The sequence below is a fragment of the Thalassophryne amazonica genome, chromosome 2, assembly GCF_902500255.1.
Source record: "Thalassophryne amazonica chromosome 2, fThaAma1.1, whole genome shotgun sequence".
Lineage (NCBI taxonomy): Eukaryota > Metazoa > Chordata > Actinopteri > Batrachoidiformes > Batrachoididae > Thalassophryne > Thalassophryne amazonica.
Genome location: NC_047104.1, coordinates 103,005,511 through 103,030,403, shown reverse-complemented (window position 1 = coordinate 103,030,403; position 24,893 = coordinate 103,005,511). Strand labels below are relative to the sequence as shown.

At 40.5% G+C, this 24,893-nt stretch overlaps 1 protein-coding gene across 1 annotated transcript in view; it reads right to left on the bottom strand.

Annotated features, from left to right (window-relative positions):
* sbf2 (SET binding factor 2) overlaps positions 1–24,893 on the bottom strand; it is a 316,027-nt gene that overhangs the window by 93,846 nt on the left and 197,288 nt on the right. The window contains 6 exon segments of the mRNA XM_034163256.1: positions 735–862; positions 1,372–1,567; positions 2,861–2,934; positions 3,016–3,188; positions 6,113–6,384; positions 7,757–7,927. Of these exon segments, the coding sequence (XP_034019147.1) occupies positions 735–862; positions 1,372–1,567; positions 2,861–2,934; positions 3,016–3,188; positions 6,113–6,384; positions 7,757–7,927 (1,014 nt within the window).

Here is a 24,893-nt window from a genome sequence, read left to right as displayed (position 1 = left end):
GCTGCCACGTGGCACATGTGGGGTACAAAGAAGCACATAGAGGCAGCTTAGTAGCGGATATGTGATAGATGAAAACATGGGTCATTCTTCGAATAATCGCTGACACACCAATGCGTGGCTCATTATTCGATGGGACCGAGGCTTAAGAGTGAAAGGCAAATTTTACCAGACGGTAGTGAGACCAGCTTTGCACAGCTTAGAGGCAGTGGCCCTAACAAAAAGAAAGGAGGCACAGCTGGAGGTGGCAGAGCTGAAGATGCTGCGATTTTCTCTGGGAGTGACGAGAGGTACAGGCTAAGGAATGAACATAGAGGGACAGCACAAGCAGGACAGTTTGGAGACAAAGTCAGTGACGTGAGACTGAGATGGTTGGAGAGAGAGATGAGGAGGCACCCAGGGTATATCAGTAGAAGGATGCAGAACATGGAACCACCAAGTAGGAAGAGAGAAAGAAGGCCATAGAAGAAGGTGAGGTGAGGGAGGACATGCAGGTGGTTGGTGTGACTGAGGAAGGTGCAGCGGACAAGGTGAGATGGAAACATATGATCTGCTCTGGCGGCCGCTAAAGGTAGAAGAGTGTGAAAAATAACCGCAGTTGCATAAAGGACAGCATCACTATAATGAACACCAAAATAAACTCAACTGTTTTTGTTTTCTAAAACATTACTGCATTATCCTTGATGACTGTCTTCTCAAAGGATTATCCTAACAGCACAGTGTGCTGTGATGTTCACCTGGAAACACGAAGAGCGTAGCTGCAGGCCTTCCTGCATGTTCTGCTGCAGCTGGTTCTGAATGCTGATTTTCTTCTCTTTGACCAGGGTGGAGACCGGAAAAGCTCTGATCACTACCTGTTCACCGACTGGACACACACACGCACGCACACACACACACACACACACACAAACATAATACCATGCATCAGCATCACACAATTGTGACGATTACTATAGAAACTCACTGTTAATAGGGCATCATAGCGTGATTACATTAATTATATGTGAAAATATACAGTATAGTAAAATTTTGGCTACCACTACAAAGGTTTTTCAGTAACAAATTACTATTAACTTACTATTTAATATGATGCTTATTGTGTTGAAACAGATAATACAGGAAAGACTTTTTAAGAGAAAACTGGCAAGTATCTCATTGATATTAGGTGGAAATTTGTACATACGTCTACTGTCACCTGAATAAGAAACTCTGCTGTCTGCAAAAATGACTGTATTTAATATATAAACACAATATAATAATAAATGACTACTCATTGATAAATATGAAAATATTTAGGCTATTTGTGCAAATTTTTCACAAATGATTTTTCGTTGTGACTTTAAATATATTGCAGCTGCAGGTTAAAACAGTTACCCAGTGGATCATGAGGGATGCCTTTGAAAACGATGCGGTAGGTGGTGAGAAAGAGGGCTCCCTCTGCTGGCAGTATGTGCGGGCCCCCCAGTAGGCCCGCTGTGGCCTCCTCCCTGCCGTCAGGGTCCAGAAGCACCCGCAACTCCTCTGACACAAACTCCTCTCCGGGAAGAAGCGTTGGGCGTAGAATTTTAGGCTGAGGAGACAACACATTAACAGCACATCATACCCAATGTACTACTGCATGTGCATGTACAAAATTAATTTATAATGCATCAATATGCCTTAAACGTAGCTAAAAGGATAAGAAACAAACAACAGAGTAACTCAAAATGCAGCATTAGTAACTATTTCATACTTTGACTCAAATGAAGTTACTTAATTATTTTAGAATAAACTATAAACATGCTATAATACCTTAGTAATCCATCATATGCATGGTTTTGATGCTTGTTATTAATTAAAAAGTTAACCAAAATGTTCACTTGATACAACATCACAAACACCCTAAACAATATTGTTCAATCACCTGAAGTCAGACAAGAACTTTATAAATATTATAAATATGAGAGCGAGACCAAATACACTCCCTCTGTACTTCACTACTGCTGCAAAATGAGAGAGGAGCCTAATGCATTCACCGTTATTCGTCATACTGTTACTATATACTGATATTCCATCATAAATCCAGAATAAGTGCTGCTTCAACACTGTAGCATTTGGCAAACTAATTGGAGGTAGGTGTTCAGGATGGAAGCGACCCAAACCGCTCACCATGACTTCCAGTTTTCTCCCAAGGCAGGAATGGCACGTGTTTGTTTGTGTGCGTCAGTGTATGTGAAAGGAATTACTCAGAGCTGGCAGATGTATAGCCCACTGTGGTCCAAGAGACATAGTGGTAAAATCTGAAAGTGCAACAATGAGTGCAAAACACTGCTGGATGAGACCAGTTCTGTGCATATGGTCAAATGGTAAATGGACTGCACTTATACAGCATTTTTCCAGAAGCTGAAAGCACTTTACAATGATGCCTCACATTCACACACACCGATGTCAGGGTGCTGCCATGCAAGGCGCTCACTACACAACGGGAGCAACTCAGGGATTACGGACCTTTTCCAAAGGTCCTTAGTGATTGTCTGGTCTGGCTGGGGTTTGAACCGAGGATCCTCTGGTCTCAAGCCCAACGCTTAACCACTAGATCATCACCTCCCTGTATAGTTGCAGTAAACCAGGAAAAAACTGAAATATGCTGTATTAAATATAAGTTAAGATGTGTGAGCAGTGGCAGTGCTGGACACGAAGCTATAAAGTGCACCTTCATGATACTGTTCATTACATTTAAATGTGGAATTTCATTAAGCACTAACAGTGAAAAACTATCCATTTGTAAAAATTTTCAGCATGTTTTATTCAAAAAAAGTGACAACTGCCATAAAAATGCATGAATGTGTCTGAAACTACAATCCCACTGCAGAACAACACTCACCTTCTGAATGGGAGGCAACCTCCTGCTCTCCCTGTGGACCGCCTCTAAAGCCTCCATCTGCATAGCAACAATGCCTGTGAGACAGAAGATGGGTCCATAAGCACACGCATAAGAACAAATGAGGGCTGTGGGAATTGGGATGCTGAACAGCGTACCTGGAATCATACTGTGTAAACTCTTGATGTGGTCCTGCGTCACTCCGCTCTGGGTGCACACCTTGTCAATGAAACGAGCAACAAACCTTACCACAGAGTTGGCTACATCACTGTTCTCAGAGTCCTCAAAGCCACTTTCTGTGTCAAAACTCTCTGCCACGCTCCCAGCAATGCTACAAAACACACATGACAGCACAGCTTAGGACTGAAAGTGTACGTAAAAGTTCACAAGACAATATGGAATGAAGTCTATGAGAAATATGAAACAAAAGAGATGGATCGGTAAATGCATTGGTATTTCCATCAACAATAAGGTTGTTTGTTTGTGGCAAGGATGTGGAGATATGAATGGAGTTCAGTGAGGTACAACTTAAGTTACATTCCAACTTGTGTTAAAGGGACCAGCAGTACTGTGATTACTCCTCGAGCCCCGCATTTTCAGTTATGTTCAAAATAACAGCGTGTTTAAAAAAGTGAGTAAAGCTCAAAATCCTTATGTTGTCCATTTGGCTGCTCACGCATTTGTATTCGGCACACGTTTTACGCCGAATGCCCTTCCTGACACAACTCCAGTGTAACCTGGAGAAACACACACAGCTGCTGGTGTTCCAAAGAGCTCTCCCATCCAAGTACTAACCAGGTACCGTGCTGCCTAGCTTCTGAGATCTGACGGGATCAGGCTGACACATAGTAGATCGGCTGCAAAAGCTCAAAATCCTTATAATAGCTTTTATTTCCAAACATGCAAATGCATTGGGGACACTGCACATTCTATTTCAAATAAAAATATGAAGAAAAAAATTATCAAATTTGTTAATATTTTACACAAAGTGAAAAAAAAGAATATTAGGCTGTCTAAAAAAATGAGCAGTTTCTGCATTTTTCTTTACAAACTCAAACATTTACTATAAAAACTGAAAAACGCTCAAAGATTTTTCTTTTCTGTGAATCACTGAACTAATATTTATTTGTATAACCACTGTTTCTGAGCACTGCTTCACAACTTGCACAGCAAAGAGTTGACCAACTTCTGGCATCTGTAAAAAAGTATCCCAGCCCAGGACAATTGGACTACAATCCACAATTCCTCTGCATTTCTTGGTTTTGCCTCAGCGACAGCATTTTTGTTGTCGCCCCATACGTTTTCTATGGGATTAAAGTCCGGTTGATTGGGATGGCCACTCCGCAACATTAATTTTGTTGGTCTGGAACCAAGATGCTGCTTACTTATTGGTGTGTTTGGGGTCACTGTCTTGTTGAAACATGCATTTCGAGGGCATTTCCTCTTTGGCATATGGCAACATGCCCTCTTCAAGTATTCTGATGTATTCAAACTGATCCATGACCCCTAGTATGTGATAATTAGGCCCAGCACCATAGTATGAGAACATCTCCATATCATGATGTTTACTACATTGTGCTTCACTCTCTTCACAGTGTACTGTGGCTGGAATTTGACTTGACTTGAAGGGTCACAGAAAGAGAAATGCAAACACTGCTATTTTTTTTTTTTTTTTTGAACAGCCTAACATGACCTTTTTACCACTTCCTGTAAAGTAATAACAAATTTGATCAAATTTTTCTTCATGTTTTCATATGAAATAGAATGTGCAGTGTTCCCAATGTATTTGCGTGTGTGGAAATAAAAGCTCTTTTAAGGATTTTGAGTTTTACTCACTATTTGAAACACATTGCTATTATTTTGAACACAGCTGTATGGTTGAAAGTGGTTGGAATTTCATCAATAAATAACTAAAATTTTATGTCTGTGCTTATTGAAATTTAATTGGAAAATTGAACGGCCTATGTAACAGATATGCATGTCTGGACGTTATTTCACTCTCTGAGACACACTGACTGAACCAGTCAGTACTCTTGTTGCACTTGTGGTGCAACAAGACACCACAATCTGTGCATGACAGAGCCAGTAAACATGACAAAGTGGAGCTTGTTTCCACTTACAGCAACAGGTACAGAAACCAGTCACTCATGAAACCTGACCATGGGCATTTTAGAATACATGGACTATGTCAAGTGAATACCAAATTAGCCAAGGCGGTGGTCCTCAAAATGATTAACTCAGAATAAAGATAAGCAGCATGTTGAATCAAGGGACCAACATTTTCCCTGAACTCATCTTCCTTGAGGTATTTGCATTTTACAATGTATCCTGTAGATGAGACCTATTACAGAGATAGCTGGCTAATCAGAGCATCAAACTTTCATGTGATGCAACCAACCCACTGGTTCTATAAAAGGCCTTAATGGCCAGCAGACAGAGGCTTTGGAAATGACAAGCTGCTGTTTGAATTGATATGGTACATCATAGGTAGCTCAACCAAATTTGAAAGAGTTTATCCTCATTAAATACCCTTTTGATTTGATGAGTTGCGAGACATTTGCATTTATTGCTTTTGAGTTATGGTAACAAATTAGAAAGGAGGGATTCATTCATCTAACATACAGCTATGCTTTCACTCAATACATTTCACAGGGTACAGGCTTTTCCAAAGCTCCCCAAAATTCTAACATCTTTTGCCTTTCAACTCAAAGAAAACACACATGAGGGATATTTCCCCAGTCATTGAAAACACTTCCTCTTCTCTTTTGGTTTGTATGGTGCAGTGCAGCTTCATTAAAGACACTATGAGGGTTTTAAACGCCCTAGCAGAAGTCAATGAGCCTCACTTGGTTTTTTGCAGTAGCAATAAAAGCCAACAGGATGGATACGGGCCGGATACGGAAGCACACTCTATTGCATTTGGCTTAGTTAGAGAGTATCATGTATACAGGGTGTTATGTCACATCCACCCACACGCTTATCATCACTTTATTAAGAGACACGCATTTAATCCCAAATCATTAAACCTTACCTTGAGGATTATTTCTGGAAAGAAATGATCGTTATACCTTTGGAAACATTGACCTGGCCAAAAATATGTTCTAGTCTAGTGTTTGATTGTTGGAAAGAGTAAACTTTGTGAAAACTGTTTTGGCACCAGTTAGACTGGGTCTGAAATCCAGGAGTGTGAGCATCTCATGAACAAAACTCATTTTACGTCCCTGAGGCTGTAGCATATTGTGGTTCACTCCTGACCTGTTCGTGACGATGCTGTTGCTGCCACTTTCCCAGTCAGCAGCAGGTGCAGCACGGAGCAGCTTGTTCTTGCTGGTGTCTAAAGGCACCAGCAGGTAAACCATGAGGTTTGCATAGTGGATGGCCTGGCTGAATACGGTGCTCTCTTCATTCTTCACCTGCTCATACTGCTTCTCCTTGTTTAGACTGGGCCACAAACGTAGCTGTTCTGCTGCCAGGTCCATGGCTGTCTGCTGCTCATCTCTACCCTCAGCAGTTACCGGGTCGTGATCCTAGAAAGTTTGGTGCAACATTATCACAGAGGAAACAATTCAGCCATTAAGCAAATGTAATTTGTGACTTGGCATTTACAAAAAAAAATTTCAACATTTTAGCTTTGATCACCACCGTAGCCTGCAGGTTTTCCAAGTGTCTTCACTATTTGTCAAGTTGTTTCAGTGCTGCACTGCTTTGCCTCTGTATTATATTAACTAAAGTATATTTAAATTAGGTTTCAGGTGCTAGGTAAGTATTGTTTTCTCTGCTCAGCAACTTGGACATTGGATTACATTCTTACTCATTGATTTGTCTGTTAAGCCTGGATGTTACTACTGTGGTGCTGCATGATGGTAGTGTTTACCAACATGCACAAATAGTGCAAAGCTCACCACAGATTTGTTCACAGAGCTACATACAGTACCAGAAAGCACACGGGGGAAGAAGCCCAAAATAAGACAGCGTTTTTCAGTCGCTTGCATTGCATTTTACTTGTGTGCTAAAATTCTTCTGCATTTCTTGATGTAAATATCAAAGTCCATTTTTACTATTATTTTGTCATGATTCAAACCCAGTGTAGCAGAGATAACACATTCCTTTGAGTTGGTGTAGTGTATGTCACAGAGTAAAAAAGCACCCATGTCATTTGATTACCAGTGATTTTTCTGTGTGTCTGTCAAAAACAAAGCTAAAAAGTAGACAGTTAAAAAGTGATAATAAAAAATAAAAATAATTTAAAAAATCTCATAGTAACATATTCCCAAGTTCTTCCTTCAATGACTTTTTTCATTGTGGTCCTACATCATTCATTTGGCACTTTAAAAAACAAACAAAACAGGAAATGTATGTTAAGGCAGGAAGGTATACCTTCATAACCTAACAGCTATGCCAGAAAGAGCTGCATTTATATTAAATTAATCAAGGAATCATGTAAGTATAGACTTTCAGCACTGATTTGCAGTGTTCACATCTAAAAGGATTAAAAGTAAATTACTGCCATTTTTAATAAAAAGACCTGCAATTTTATGGACATTTTACTTGCAAGTGAGCAGGGCAAAAAAAAAGTGTTTAGTTGATTTATGCTTTATGACTTTGCATTTTGTCATTTGTTGCCCTCACAATCAGTAAAATGTTGAAAGTGGCAACTTATCAAATTACTTCCAAATAAACTACAATAGAAGATAAAAAATATTCCACATACAAGAACCAAAAGAAGAAAAACATATGAATAAATGGTTAACAATAATCTCTTTTTATCTTTAAAAATGAAGCTGAGATGCAATACAGGTCATATTTCTTGGCTCAGTACTACTGCGCAAAAATGAATCTGGTTAAATACATTTTCATGATAATATAAATTCCTGTGCAATATTTAATGATAATCCTCACTTTTAATCTGGCCATGATGCCTCCTTTCTCCTCTGGGGCACTAAGGTACAGGGCTCGGATCTGGCTCTGGACCTCGCTGTAAAAAGTGGCTTCCCAGAACTGCTGGTTGGTCCAGATGGGATGATCCTGTATGCAGGTGTAGGCAAACTGGTTCACACTAGCAGCCAGTTTCTGCAAACACACACACGCAAACAGTTGGGACAGTCAAGACAACATAAGAACAAATAACAGCTGACTGGGCAGTAGTAATTTCAAGATTTCCAATCTATAAAACAAGCCACTGAATGCTATTATGATAAAACGTAAAGAGAAAAACAAATTTTCCATAAAGACGTTGAGAATTTAATCATTCTTTTTCATGTCCAATATTTAGTAACCCCATGTAGAGAAGTTTTTTGCTTTTCTGTTTTTCTTTTAAATGAATGAAATAAAAAAAAAAAAAAAAAAAAAGTAGACCTAATTCTTTCTATGTGTGGGTGTATTAGGAAGCAACATTGTTTTCCACAGGTCGTGGTGGAAAAGTGGAGAACGTGGTGCCTACAAAAATAGTTTCTGAAGGGAAAATAAAGCTGTTCCATACTATGGAAACTACTAAAACAAAACAAAACACATGAATGTGGGAGAAATAACTGTGGCTGTCTTTTCAATAAATGAAATCCCACAAACCAACATTCACCAACAAGTCAACTATCAAGTGTAAATGCTACTTGTAATGTTCATGCTTATTATTTGATTAGTCCGTGATTTTGTTGCTGGGAGTCTGACACAACAGAGTTTCTTTGCAGTTTATAAAAATGAGTAGGAGAAGAGAAGTTACTAAAACTAATAGAGAGAAAAAGAACAGCATTATCTCCAGTGTGTTGGAAAAAAAACTGCGTGCCGTCATCCATTAATTTTCCATAGAACAGACGAAATGACTACCTTATCATGGTGAGAGTGGCACCCGTATTGATTCAAGCTGAACTCATTAACACATGAATGGGTGGAGCGTGGGTGGCTCAGCGTGTGATGAAAAAAGCCTGAACACTCAAACAGGCTTACACTGGTTCGGATGTTTGTGAAATGATATTTTTGGGGATTGTGCGGTGGTTCTCATAACTGTTTGTTTTAGTGCAGACAGCTAAAGTAATGTGTCATGTATTTCCTCAGTAATTGTCGATTAAGTGGGCCTACTGACAGCTCCTAAAAGCGCTGACACCGTTAGCACACAGCATTAAGAGCAAATATTTTTAAAGTTCTGGCAGGTCTACATTAGGGTGCGATTCAAGTCAACTCGGATTTCAATGAAACTTGGCTCAACGATGGAACCTACCAAGAAATGAACTTTCCCAAAATTTCTCGACCAAAAACCAAATGGTGACCTTGCCAGGGGTTGTCAAAGTTCAAGGCAAAAATACATAAAAACTGATATTTCATTAAATTCCCATCTTTCAAGTGGTGTAACATTCAGTGCCATTAAGTCCCCAAGGTAGGTTAACTATCAAATGACATAGGGAGGCAAGCTCTTTCATCTTATAGACATATTTGGTTGAGGGATCGATGGCGCTGAATATAGCGGACGCTCCAAGTCTGGTCATTTTGCGAAATTGGCTGTATTTAAAGGCCCATAACCCTCTGCGCCATCAAGACCCCAACCAGATTTCAATGTTATCAACAAATACAGGCCCTACTCTATCAAATGCAACTGAAAAAACATTGAGGTCTTGATGGCACTGGCCCCCAGGGGGTGCCAAAGTACTTGACTTGCCCAATTTTGAGGAAGATTAGCACCACCTGGTGGCCCACGCATCAACCTTTTTAACAAAATTTGCAGGAGTGGATAAGCTAACATCTCTACTTTATATAACAGGTGACAGAATTTTGTGGACTCCTCTTATATTGATTTGATAAAATACTCCAAAAAGACACAACAACAACAACACAACAGTGAGTGGCCGCTGTCAGCAGACCGAGTTACAGTCGGAGACTACGAGAGGCGTTGCCGCTGAACTCGGCAGCTGTCACTCAAAGTCACCACACCCACAATTATACAGAACTTTATTGCTTAGACTGTCTTAAACTAAGTTAGAAAAAAAACACCCCTGCACAGCTGTCATGGAGACGGAAACTATCTATAAAGACGAAAAACCATTTTTGTGCCATGCTGTAAACATGTTTATTCCTGCTCTAAAGTTGGACATTTTAACACAGAGTCCAACGGGAAAGTGTTCTGGTTTGGAGCCAGCTTGAAGTGGCCAGTCAAGGAATTACAAGAAATATGACTTCTGCTTTAGGGCCAAAATTCAGGCTCTAGTGTTGCGGCTTGGTTGGGACGAGCAGTCAAAACAAAGGCCAGGGTGGCAAACAAAATACAAACTTCCATACAGCACAGCTCATCATTTGAGATAAGTGTGATGGGGGCTGAAGCCTATGAATTTAAAATGTAGTGTAAAAAGTCAAAGCTGAATATGCAGTAGTATTTTCTGAACCAAGTCTCTTGCCTTAGTAGTGCCTGACAGTATATCATTAGGGAGCAAAAGGATAACTTCTGTAACTTATTTAGATGGACTATTTTCTCTCTCCACAAAGCCATGATTATATTAGCTTCGCAATCATCTGAAGAACCAAGCATGCTGCCATAAAACCAGTATGGGAATGCGGCCAGAGAAACACTGGATGAAAAGATCAGGATAAGTCGCCTGTGGCCAGAAATACTTTGAAGAGAAGCTATAAAGTGGCCAATCCTGGCACTGTTAAAGTGAACAGACTACAAGACTGCTCTTGTGTATGACAAAGCCCAGGAAAAATGCCCCGAGGTCAAACTTTAAAGATGGAGATGAATAAAACATTGCCACAAATATATTGTGACAAATGCGATAAGCATGAGAGCAAACCGCTGTCCTTGGAATAGCGCTTTGAAATCTTGCTGTCACAGTGTGCTTTGTGGATTGTAGCAGATGGTGTGAGTGTTTGCGTAGGAGGGGAAGTGTGCATGTGTCTACGCTGGTTGCATTCAGCCTGGTGGTGCTTAGTTGATTTGTGCAGGTCATTTTGACCAGGGTCAGCTCTTATAAAAACACAAAGAGATTACAGACACGTGCACAAGACAAATGGATAGTAGAGAATAAATGAAAGAAAAGGGAGCCTTACAGGAAAGAAGCAAAGGAAGACTGGGGGTATGGTGTAAGAGGGAGTATGCCTTTGGCAGACCCATCTGACTCTGTGACTACAATACTGAAGAGAAGGAATGCAATGCTGAGAGAGAGAGTGAAAAACAAGGAGAAAGCCCACAGAAAAATGTCTTGTATAGGTCAAAGGATTGAGGGTATCAGGACATGGAATCTTGTTTTGAAATTTTAGGTCTACAACATGTCTGCCGGACAGCTATACACCATCACACATTTCAAGCATGTCTCAGATCTTAAGCAATAGTTTAGATTGTCTCTGAGAACAGAGTATAATCTTCTAAAAGCCTGTTTGTTAGTCTCTAAGCAGATGCTATGAAGAGTTTCAAATCAGATATGTCACCAGTCTTGGGGCAGCAACATTATTTACAAGTGTTTTGGATGGCTTCATAGCATTCCAGAATTTTAGATGTAGAAACATTTCTGGACATGTCCACAGTGGGAACACATGGCTGACCTGTGCATAATCCATCTTGAAATTTGTTGCATTTCTACAGAGTACGTCATTGTGAGGAAAACTAACTGCATCCCGAAACAATTCAATGTATTTACAATGACCAGTCGTGTAAAACAAACATACTGAAAATTGGAGGACAAACCAAGCTAATTATAAATTTTGTACAAAACATCAAGTTCAAGCAACACCCAAGTTCCAAAAGGAAGTAAACATGGTTTGATGACTAGACATTTTGAAAATACACAAGGGCTATTCAGTACATCATTTTCTCCACTGGAACATAGTAGAGAACAGTCTGACCAAGCAAGCTACCAAATCCCTTGAAATATATTGTATGTCTGAAAGAACACTAACACTCTAGTGCTGTGAAATATGTTTGGCATTTCCTCTTGCTTCTGTGTCCATCTTGTGAGTTATTACTGTGCACTAAAGCATAAAATTAGGCTGTGACATTTATGCTGAGGACATATTCAAATGTCGTTTGACTTTGTTAATACAGACGTGACATAGTGAAGACAACAAGGCTGACCAGCTAAGCCGTATGACTCAAAGACTATCGCAACACAAGCCAGAAACGCCAGTTACTTAGACTAGATGTGAAATTTGAAGTGTCGGTATCTCATGAACAGGAATGATTTTTGGCTCCCACACTGTTCAATGTACAATTATATTTAATGAGAGCCAAAATTCAGGGTTAGTACAAAAAAAGTTCTTGATTTCAAGTAGCTATAATATCAAAACTTATTGGAACATGTTTATAAATATGGTGACGTAGATACATTAACACAAAAATTTTTCAGAATTCGCAGAATTTCTGTGGACCCCTCGATCACAATGGATATGCTGCAGAGAGTCTGGACCAAGCAAGATTATTACATTGATGTTTGCCGAACAGTCGTGGCATGGTGGCTTAGTGGTCTGCACTGCTTGCCTCACAGCAAGAAGGTTGTGGGACCCGGACCTTTCTGTGTGAAGTCTGTATGCTTCCTCCAGGTGCTCTGGCTTCCTCCCACTTCTAAAGACATGCAAGTTAGGTGAACTGGAAACATTTTAAATTGACCATAGGTGTGTGTACGAGTGTGCATGGGTTTGTTTGCCTATATGTGGCCCTGTGATAGACTGGCATCCTGTCCAGGGTGTACCGTGCCTCTCGCCCTATGACTGCTGGGATATGCTCCAGCCCGCCCCGACCCTTAATTGGAGTAAGCAGGTATAGAAAATAAATGAATGTTTGCCAAGTAACAGGCACAGAGTGTTTGTGATACCAACAGACACCGTGAGAAGCTGTATGACATCATGCGACTGTTGAAAGAATGCGTGCCGTGCCCATTACCAAGCAAACATCAGTGTGATAATCTAGCTCAGTCCAGACTCTGCTGCATAACCAGTGTGATTGTCTGGTGCACAGAAATTCTGCAGTTGAGAAACGTTTTGTGTTAATGTACCTGCGGTCCCCATATTTACAGTGGGGGAAATAAGTATTTGATCCCCTGTCAATTTTGCAGGCTTTTCCACCTACAAAAATGGAGAGGTCTGTATTTTTTTATCATAGGTACACTTCAACTGTGAGAGGCAGAATCTAAAAACAAAACAAACAAAAAAACAAACAAAAAAAAAAAACAAGAAAATCACATTGTATGATTTTTAAATAATTAATTTGCATTTGATTGCATGAAATAAGTATTTGATCCCCTACAAAAAAAGAGCTTAACAACTGGTGCACAAACATTTGCCTGCCATTACAGAGGTCAGACATTTCCTGTAGTTCTTGGCCAAGTTTTCACACACTGCAACAGGGATTTTGGTCCACTCCTCCATACAGATCTTCCACGTTTGGAGTTTCAGCTCCCTCCAAAGATTTTTAATTGAGTTCAGGGCTGGAGACTGGCTAGGCCACTCCAGGACTTTGACTTGCTTCTTACGGAGCCCCTCCTTAGTTGCCCTGGCTGTGTGTTTGGGGTCATTGTCATGCTGGAAGTCCGAGCCATGACCCATCTTCATTACTCTTACTGAGGGAAGGAGGCTGTTTGCCAAAATCTTGCAATACATGACCCCATCCATCCTCCCTTCAATACGGTGCAGTCGTCCTGTCCCCTTTGCAGAAGAGCACCCCCAGAGTATGATGTTTCCACCCCCATGCTTCACGGTTGGGACAGTTTTCTTGGGGTTGTACTCATCCTCTAAACAGGGCAAGTGGAGCTGACTCCAAAAATCTCTATTTTGTTCTCATCCCACCACATGACCTTCTCCCATGCCTCCTCTGGATCATCCAGATGGTCACTAGTGAACTTCAAATGGGCCTGGACATGTGCTGGCTTGAGCAGGTGGACCTTGTTGCCCTTCAGGATTTTAAACCATGACGGCATTGTGTGTTACTAATGTAATCTTTGTGACTGTGATCACAGCTCTCGTCATTGACCAGGTTCTCCTGTGTAGTTCTGAGCTTTCTCAGAATCATCCTTACCCCACAAAGTGAGATGTTGCATGGAATCCCACACAGAGGGAGATTGGCAGTCATCTTGTGTTTCTTCCACTTTCTAATAAATAATCATAACAGTTGTTGTCTTCTACCAACCTGCTTGCCTGTTGTCCTGTAGTCCATCCCAGCCTTGTGCAGGTCTACAGTTTTGTCCCCGATATCTTTAGACAGCTCTTTGGTCTTGGCCATGGTGGATAGGTTGGAGTGTGATTGATTGTGGACAGGTGTCTTTTATACAGGTAACAAGTTCAAACAGGTGCAATTAATACAGGTAAAGAGTGCAGAATAAGAAGGCTTCTTAAAGAAAAATTAACAGGTCTGTGAGAGCCAGAATTCTTGCTGGCTGGTAGGGGGTCAAATACTTATTTTATGCAATAAAATGCAAATTAATTATTTAAAAATCATACAATGTGATTTTCTGGATTTTTTTTTTTTTTTAGATTCTGTCTCTCACAGTTGAAGTGTATGTACCTACAATAAAAATTACATACCTCTCCATTCTTTGTAGGTGGGAAAACCTGCAAAACTGAAATACTTATTTCCCCACTGTACTACCAAAGACCTTCCGTCATTCCAGCACTCCTTTGGTACTGCTGGAATGACTGTATTAAATGAACGATGACTTGGGGAGACAAAGATGAGGGGTATCAATGGTGCTGTGAGGGAATACCAGATGCAACATTATCGTTTCTCTATGCATAATTCCTGCAAGCAGGCGTCTCAGTTTGAAAGACCCCAGTGGCTGGAGAAGGGCAAGAAAAAAAAAACATAATTTCACTGAGCAGTAGCAGATAGATGGTTACTTTCCAGATGTGGGGATGGACTTGTTCTTTTCCTGGGTGTTTGCCATCCAGGAACCATGGCAGTTCTGTTGTGTGGTAGATGCAGATATGCAAGGTACCATTTACCACGCTCCCTGACCTGATATGAATATACAGGTACATCGAAAAAAAATTAATATTGTGAAAAGCTTGTTGTTGTTTTTTTTATTGTGTCAAGTATACACATGTGAGAATTTTATATATTTTAGACACATTATATGAACTAAAATGTTTAAAGCTTTTTTTTAATGTTAATTTTGACAATTATGGTCTCCAGCTCCAAAACAGGAAAAAAAGTATCTCAAAATATTAGAATACTTCATTTCAGGTTTGAGTAACTCACTATTCATATTCATGAAAAGTTGACTGGAAGGGAAAACTGGGGTCAGAAAAGATGCACAAGCAACAGGGATGACCGAAGCCTCGAGAGGATTCTCAAGCAAAGCCAATTCCAGAATCGGGGGGGGGGCTCCCAAGGAGTGGACTGGGGCTTCATAAGGAGTAGACTGGGGCTGGAGTCAATGCATTCAGAGCCACCATGCACAAATGTGTCCAGAAAATGGGCTAAAAGTGTTGCATTCTGAGTGTGAAGCCACTCCTGAACCAAAGACAATGTCAGAAGCATCTTACATAGGCTAGTGGTTCAAAGTCCTCTCTTCAAATGAGCAAATAATTACCTTTTTAGATGGCTCCAAATGCTTTCTTCACCTCGTTCAGCGCGCACGAGAAAAGCAGCAGCTGGAGAGCTCCTCTATGATTCCGGAAGTGATTAGAGGTGTTTTCAACAGCTAACTCAAACAGAAAATGATTAATCCGCTACAAAATAATTATTTTATATACAAGTGTCCAGCGCACAACGCGTGGCAGCCAGTGGAACAAAGCGCGGCATCCAGCTGGGGTCATGACAATGTGCGTGCAAGTGCATGCATCAAATTTGTGCAAGTGTCAGGGGGCCTTTATCCTCCATGTGCTCCTCCTCCCGCTGATCTGTGTGTGTGTGTGTGCGTGCGCTCACCTGGTCTCGTCATGTTTATGGTTTTTGTCACCTTGGATTTTTGTGTCACCTTCATGATAGACTCTAGCTGTCGTTTTAGATTTTGGTATTGTGGAGTTACTGTTGTTACCACTGCCACACTTAGGATTATTAAACACCTGACTTTTGCACCTGCCCTTTGTATATTGCTAACTGCATCACGGAATCCAGACCTAGTAGGTGGTTCCTACCATAACAAAGACTGGTGTTTTGTAACTCTTGATTGAATGAGCACAACCTGACATTATTAATTAAGGGCTCGGTCCTACTGGCGTTTAGGAAGATTTGTGCATGAACTGCGCACAAAATTGGTGTATATTCACTAAACATCCGCAATATCCGTGAAACATGCTTGTATGAGCCTGCCGACATCCACACATGTCCGCAATTATCCGCAGAGGCACGTTTTTCCGTTGCCAGGATTTTTGAGCTGCACAAAATTTTGGTTGCGGATGACATCCGCCTTACATACGCAATACAAACTCAATACATACTCAATCTATGCACTGTATATCCGCTGATATCCGCAACTGACAGGGTATTGCGGCTTGGCAGCGGACTGGCACAGTGTGTAAAACGGATATATAATGTGCCTATCACGTCCACATCATGGACTAAAATAATTTTTAGCGAATGCATACAGATTGGCCACGAATAAAGCGTTTGTATTACGCCTGCTTTGCATCTGATTTGCGAATGCATAACGAACACTTCTCGTAATCCCTAAGTACTATATAAATGTGGCAGAAATCAACATACTTGCCAGTTATTGCCAGTCCAGCTGTGGAGACGTACAGATATAGTTATGGATCCCCAAAGACATAGTGTGAGAGTTGCTGCCATCCAACAACATACCAATCAACTTGTCAAAGTCCAGGAACGACTTCCAGGACCTCATCGACAGCAGCGGATTCAGGGGGTGGGGAGGGAAACCTGGCCCTATCTGTTGCTGGAGGAGGTGGGGTGGGAGATGGAGCTCTCTCTTCTGCATCAGCAGCAGCCTTCTGCTTCTTCTTCTTTGACGTCGGTCGTGTAGACATGTCGCTGTGGTGTTGGTGTGAATAGTGGCCCAAGTGCGCTTCTTTTATGACCGCAATGCAGTTGCCGCACATGCAATCGATGTTTCCGCAACACGTGCGCAATGCATTCTAATACTTAGCAATGCGTCCGATCCGTTTCCTCAATACATGCATTATACATATACATGTTGTGAAAGTGACGTGACACGGACCCACAACAGGGGGCGTTAATGAACGGACAATGGATAAGCCAAAAGTAACAATTTAATGTTGTGAATCGCACAACGACGTACAGACAATAACAATATGGTGGACTGTCAATCATACACCAGGTGACGTGTGGGCAGGCTCGACGATAGAAGACGCCTGGCGAGAGAAGAGCTGGATCCCCACACAGCTTCCACCACCAACGGAGCTGAAGAACACCGGAGCCGCCAAGCCCTGCGCCCCAGGTGGCCGCTGTCTTCAGCCGTCAGACCCGGTACTGCTGGCAGAAAACAGAGACAGTCCTGATGAGTGTGAGTTCGCACACTCAGTAATCCCACAGTCAGTGTTCAGTAAAGGAGGGAGAACCTCCACCTCCAATCACACACTCATGCAGTTCCTGTTTAAACCACTTATCTGGTTTGGGGTGTGAGGCGAAGCCGTCGCTGTCACACCAAACGCCAATCCCACAGATAAGGCAGAACACCACAGGATAACGGCTGCAAAAGAAGTTCAGATTATCACTCAACGGTTTGAGTCAACAGAGAAATTACCTGAATGGTAGCTGATTTCTCGGCGGGGAGGTAGAGTTGCAGTCCGGCCTTTATGGTGGTGGTGATGAGTAGTGGATGAGTGACAGCTGGTACGGATGATGAGTGACAGCTGTCACTCCTGGTTGCTCCGACGCCCTCTCGTGCTTGAAGCCCGCACTTCAAGCAGGGCGCCATCTTGTGGTGGTGGGCCAGCAGTACCTCCTCTTCAGCGGCCCACACAACAATACATCTGTGATTGTTCGTTATATTTTCGCTATACATTATTAATATGTCCATAATTCATACTGAGACATTTGTCATTTTTGGCAAATTTTGTTGCATACGACAACAAATGCCCAACTGTTCTATACTCAATTCATGAGCAATTAATCCTCTCCCCAGTGGGACTGGGCCTTAACAGTAGATGGAGCAGGAGAACTAGAAAACATGCAGGGGGTTGCTATTCAAAGGCAGGGTTGGTAGCACCTGATTTCAAGAGTTCCCTTATTCATATTCAGACCATAAAAAAGTACCATGAAATGTATTAATGTTGCAAACATTACATACTTTAGTACTGAATGACATGTACCTATTGTGTGGTGTGTCAGTTATATAATATCAAACTACTCTATCAAGTTAGCATATACATATCTTTAACACAACAACAACAAAAAAGAATAACTAAAATTAGGGGTGTCCCAATCAGGTTTTTTTGGCCCCGATCCGATTCCGAGTCATCTGATTTTGAGTATCTGGCGATACAGAGTCCCGATCCGATACTTTAAAAAACTGAATGAACAATGAACAAATGCTAAATATATATTTTCATTTTAATCACCTTATTTTATTATTTATCACTTAACCAGTGCACTTCTCCTTGAGGTAGCTTGAACAATCAAGTAATTATCTACCAGACTTTAAAAATGTAAAAATTTCCATGTTATTTTATTTGTCTAAAAATAAATGTCCAAGGTTCCTTATGTTCAACAAGAAATGATCTAATCTGAAATAACAGGTGGTTTTAATTTACAGATGAAAGGTTTCTAAAGAACCATTTATTGATTTAGCTATTTTAATTACAAGTGTTCTAAACTTTTTTAAACAGTAATCAGAAATTTTGAGGTAACAAACAACAACAAAAAACATTTCCAAGGATTTTTCTTCAGAAAACTGCTCTATAAATGAGCAGTCCTGTGACACGTTTCTGTTTTGTACAGTGGTTCAGTGGTTTCTGACACTAGTCTTCCGTGTTTTGGCCCGACGCGTTGTTCCTGTTGGACAGCGCGAAACTACGTCACAGCTCAGAGCGTCGAAAGTTGGATTGGGTTGAATTTCGACCGCGTCAGACTGCCGAACAGCGGCAATGCGCGCTCCCGTCAGAAGCGGTGCTTTAGCTCGGCTTTGACGCAACGCTTCTGACGCCTCTAAAAAGCAACGCGTCTCATTGAAAATAATGCTTTTTAGACCGATTCTTTACGCCTCTAACGCTTCCGACGCGTAAAAGGCCCATTAATCTGCAATAATGAGTTTGAAATAGCGCTGATAAAAATAACGAGGATAAAATCTATATCAGATTCCTGATTGGGATGGAACGTGTGATTTCAATCAAGTCTGAAACCACGTGATCGGGCCCGATTTCCAATCACATGATCAGATCGGGACATCCCTAACTAAAATCTGAACAGATTGTGAAGTATAATAAATACGCTGCAATTTCTGGCCAGCATATGTAGCTTGCTATGCAAAATGTTACACCCAAAATAAGCATACCAGTAGCTTGTTTTGAATTTCTCAACAAAAATTTAATTTACAGCACACTCACAAATGTAAGAACAAATCAAATCAAGCCTGGGAGCATGTGCTGCTGCCGCATTTCACCACCCGCCTTGAATCCGGGATGGCAACCACCCAGGCAGACAAACGGTCTAGAAAGTATTTCCATAAGTATAGAGGTTTTAGAGTCAGCCAATAACACGTATAATTTTGTGATAAAACCCTCCTACACTCAAAATAAACATGGATACTATGTCAAGGTATGTTTTTATACGATTTGTTGGTTCCGATGTCCGTGGCACATTTTAGGATTTTCCACCCCACCCAATGAAACAGAGACATGAGTACTTCCACAACCTTGGTCTTGGTGCAAAGTTGGGCGATGTTGAAGAGCTTGCTGTCAGCCCTGGTGTGAATGCACACTCCTTCACTTGCAATCCTTCCAACTTTGGAATAAGGCTATAACATAAACTGTGGAAAAGTGAAGTGCTGTCAACACTTTCTGGATGCACTGTATATCAGTCAGTCCTACTATAAATGATTTTCACTCTGTTTAGGCATACATGTGTTTGTGTGATGGCTCCAAGCAGATGCATAATACAGGGTCCAGCTTTTAAATAAAGGAGCAAAATATAAATCCTTTTTCAAAAACCACTATGACAAAACTGCTTCAGAGCTCCATAAAGTTTCATGTAACCATAATTATCTTTCCCCTCTTGATGGGGATGTGAGACACTTTAACTCTGCCATATGATTCTGATGTAATTTTTGAAACATGGATCCATGGTGACAGTAGTTTGACCAAAATAACAAAAATGTTCCTGTCCACAGTCCTGACCACCATCGGGGGTGCCAAGCTTTTGTCAGGCCAACGGGGTGATTTATTTTGCCAGTGTGCTCTGATTGGAGCTCCTCATTTGGACATGCACATGCTACCATCATAGGATACAGTACGTCCTGAACAGAAATGCAAACCAACTCAGCTGACTTCATTCAATACCAAAATACATCATCTCCAAAGTGTAAAATAGGATGTGATGGGTCAATTGTGTGTGGTGTTAGGCTAACACATCTCAAGCTACACTCACAATAACATTTACAAAGGCTAAGCTGCTGTTACTAACATTTGTTTTGGTTACATTTGCACAGCACGCACCACGAAACCAAAGATTATAATTTTGCCTTCCTGAACTCCCTTTTCATCCTTTGGTTGAGGCAGAGCTCTTACTTGTCTCCATTTTCAGTCATCTATAAATAACAAGGAAAAATATTTTGTGCTGCCAAACCCTAAATATCTCACCTTGTAAAATGTTGCTAGTGCCAGATTAATAAAAAAAGAATAACAAAGCAAAAAAACAAAACAAAACAACAAAAAAACCAAACAAACAAAAAAACCCCCCACAAAAAATAAAACAAAACAAAAGACATATTCCTCAAATAAGGACAGTACTCAATTACGCAAATGAAAATGAAATTGGTAAAACTGGGATGACTGGCAGAATTGACAACTTTTCAGAAAATGATCCCTTCCTGTTTTCCTATTCTATGCGAGGATATGTGTCTGACCAACTTTCTCCATGTAGCAGGTCTGCACCTCCTTGCAACTCAATTGCTTTTCCTTCAAATCTTCCATTCCTCCATCCAGCCTTCTCCATTTTGCCTTCTTTCTTTTCCCTTCTATTTCTCCTTTCTTCACTTTGACATACTCACCATTTCTCGTTACAAGTTCAAACCATCTCATCCTACTCAATTCAAATCATCGTAGGCCTTTTTGAAACAGTAAACACCAAATGCAAGTCTTTCTAGTATTCTCTAGAAAGTACATCTCTGTGAGCTGTCTCAACGAAAACTACAAGAATAATGACAACTGCTGATCTTATTGGTGGAATGTCACACAGGCAGGTTGCATGAGCCCTCCATGTCAACATATTCACTATTTCAAGGTTGTAGAGTCAGTGACAAAATTTACATGACCACAATAATCCAAGAACTGCGAATAATCAGGTTATGGCAACAACCTGATTTGAGGTGTTTATATACACTTTAGTAATGCAACAAATAAACAAACAAACAAAAAACAAGTTTACATGATTCAGTCAGTTAGCTGGATTTCTTTTGAAGTTTGTGATGTCAACCTGTTATTCTAATCCAATTACATTTGTTCCGCAAATCTGACTGTTTAATCAGATTTACGGAACAAATGTAATTGGATTAGAATAACAGTCAGATTGTTTAAAAGATTGTTTAAAATCTGATTGTTTAATCAGATTTGGCAAAAATAGCGCAGGGTGATTTCTGTACGAGGTACTACGAGGACAAACGAGGATGTCATTAACTATTGCGTTTTCACATTGCTCTCACTGGTATCTACTTGCATGTTTGCACTATAACTTATTGGTTTGTGTGTATGTAAAAATAATATTTACTGTTATGCTTACCCATATACCTCACCCATATTGGCCTCTCTTCATTGGCTTCCTGTTAATTCTAGAATAGAATTTAAAATTCTTCTTCTTACTTATAAGGTTTTGAATAATCAGGTCCCATCTTATCTTAGGGACCTCATAGTACCATATCACCCCAATAGAGCGCTTCGCTCTCAGACTGCAGGCTTACTTGTAGTTCCTAGGGTTTGTAAGAGTAGAATGGGAGGCAGAGCCTTCAGCTTTCAGGCTCCTCTCCTGTGGAACCAGCTCCCAATTCAGATCAGGGAGACAGACACCCTCTCTACTTTTAAGATTAGGCTTAAAACTTTCCTTTTTGCTAAAGCTTATAGTTAGGGCTGGATCAGGTGACCCTGAACCATCCCTTAGTTATGCTGCTATAGACTTAGACTGCTGGGGGGTTCCCATGATGCACTGAGTGTTTATTTCTCTTTTTGCTCTGTATGCACCACTCTGCATTTAATCATTAGTGACTGATCTCTGCTTCCCTCCACAGCATGTCTTTTTCCTGGTTCTCTCCCTCAGCCCCAACCAGTCCCAGCAGAAGACTGCCCCTCCCTGAGCCTGGTTCTGCTGGAGGTTTCTTCCTGTTAAAAGGGAGTTTTTCCTTCCCACTGTCGCCAAGTGCTTGCTCACAGGGGGTCGTTTTGACCGTTGGGGTTTTTACGTAATTATTGTATGGCCTTGCCTTACAATATAAGGCGCCTTGGGTCAGCTGTTTGTTGTGATTTGGCGCTATATAAATAAAATTGATTGATTGATTGATTAAAAGCATCAGCTAAATGCGTCTAATGTAGATAATACATCTAGTATACATAGATTCAGTAAAATTTTCAGTGCATCCGGAAAGTGTTCACAGCACTTCACTTTTTCCACATTTTGTTATCTTACAGCCTTATTCCAAAGTGGATGAAATTAAAAATTCTACACATAATGCACCATAATGGCAATGTGAAAAAAACTTTTGAGATTTTTGCCATCCCCTCATTACCCCATCCCCGTAGAGACGGTGTCTGCTCCCAGACCACCAATAACCAGCAAAAATCTATTTAAGCATAAAAATTCAAAAAGAAAAAATAATATAGCACCTTCAACTGCACCACAGACTAAAACAGTTAAATGTGGTCTATTAAACATTAGGTCTCTCTCTTCTAAGTCCCTGTTGGCAAATGATATAATAATTGATCAACATATTGATTTATTCTGCCTTACAGAAACCTGGTTACAGCAGGATGAATATGTTAGTTTAAATGAGTCAACACCCCCGAGTCACACTAACTGTCAGAACGCTCGTAGCACGGGCCGGGGCGGAGGATTAGCAGCAATCTTCCATTCCAGCTTATTAATTAATCAAAAACCCAGACAGAGCTTTAATTCATTTGAAAGCTTGACTCTTAGTCTTGTCCATTCAAATTGGAAGTCCCAAAAAACAGTTTTATTTGTTATTATCTATCGTCCACCTGGTCGTTACTGTGAGTTTCTTTGTGAATTTTCAGACCTTTTGTCTGACTTAGTGCTTAGCTCAGATAAGATAATTATAGTGGGCGATTTTAACATCCACACAGATGCTGAGAATGACAGCCTCAACACTGCATTTAATCTATTATTAGACTCTATTGGCTTTGCTCAAAAAGTAAATGAGTCCACCCACCACTTTAATCATATCTTAGATCTTGTTCTGACTTATGGTATGGAAATAGAAGACTTAACAGTATTCCCTGAAAACTCCCTGCTGTCTGATCATTTCTTAATAACATTTACATTTACTCTGATGGACTACCCAGCAGTGGGGAATAAGTTTCATTACACTAGAAGTCTTTCAGAAAGCGCTGTAACTAGGTTTAAGGATATGATTCCTTCTTTATGTTCTCTAATGCCATATACCAACACAGTGCAGAGTAGCTACCTAAACTCTGTAAGTGAGATAGAGTATCTCGTCAATAGTTTTACATCCTCATTGAAGACAACTTTGGATGCTGTAGCTCCTCTGAAAAAGGGAGCTTTAAATCAGAAGTGCCTGACTCCGTGGTATAACTCACAAACTCGTAGCTTAAAGCAGATAACCCGTAAGTTGGAGAGGAAATGGCGTCTCACTAATTTAGAAGATCTTCACTTAGCCTGGAAAAAGAGTCTGTTGCTCTATAAAAAAAGCCCTCCGTAAAGCTAGGACATCTTTCTACTCATCACTAATTGAAGAAAATAAGAACAACCCCAGGTTTCTTTTCAGCACTGTAGCCAGGCTGACAAAGAGTCAGAGCTCTATTGAGCTGAGTATTCCATTAACTTTAACTAGTAATGACTTCATGACTTTCTTTGCTAACAAAATTTTAACTATTAGAGAAAAAATTACTCATAACCATCCCAAAGACGTATCGTTATCTTTGGCTGCTTTCAGTGATGCCGGTATTTGGTTAGACTCATTCTCTCCGATTGTTCTGTCTGAGTTATTTTCATTAGTTACTTCATCCAAACCATCAACATGTTTATTAGACCCCATTCCTACCAGGCTGCTCAAGGAAGCCCTACCATTATTTAATGCTTCGATCTTAAATATGATCAATCTATCTATGTTAGTTGGCTATGTACCACAGGCTTTTAAGGTGGCAGTAATTAAACCATTACTTAAAAAGCCATCACTTGACCCAGCTATCTTAGCTAATTATAGGCCAATCTCCAACCTTCCTTTTCTCTCAAAAATTCTTGAAAGGGTAGTTGTAAAACAGCTAACTGATCATCTGCAGAGGAATGGTCTATTTGAAGAGTTTCAGTCAGGTTTTAGAATTCATCATAGTACAGAAACAGCATTAGTGAAGGTTACAAATGATCTTCTTATGGCCTCGGACAGTGGACTCATCTCTGTGCTTGTTCTGTTAGACCTCAGTGCTGCTTTTGATACTGTTGACCATAAAATTTTATTACCGAGATTACAGCATGCCATAGGTATTAAAGGCACTGCGCTGCGGTGGTTTGAATCATATTTGTCTAATAGATTACAATTTGTTCATGTACATGGGGAATCTTCTTCACAGACTAGGGTTAATTATGGAGTTCCACAAGGTTCTGTGCTAGGACCAATTTTATTCACTTTATACATGCTTCCCTTAGGTAGTATTATTAGACGGTATTGCTTAAATTTTCATTGTTACGCAGATGATACCCAGCTTTATCTATCCATGAAGCCAGAGGACACACACCAATTAGCTAAACTGC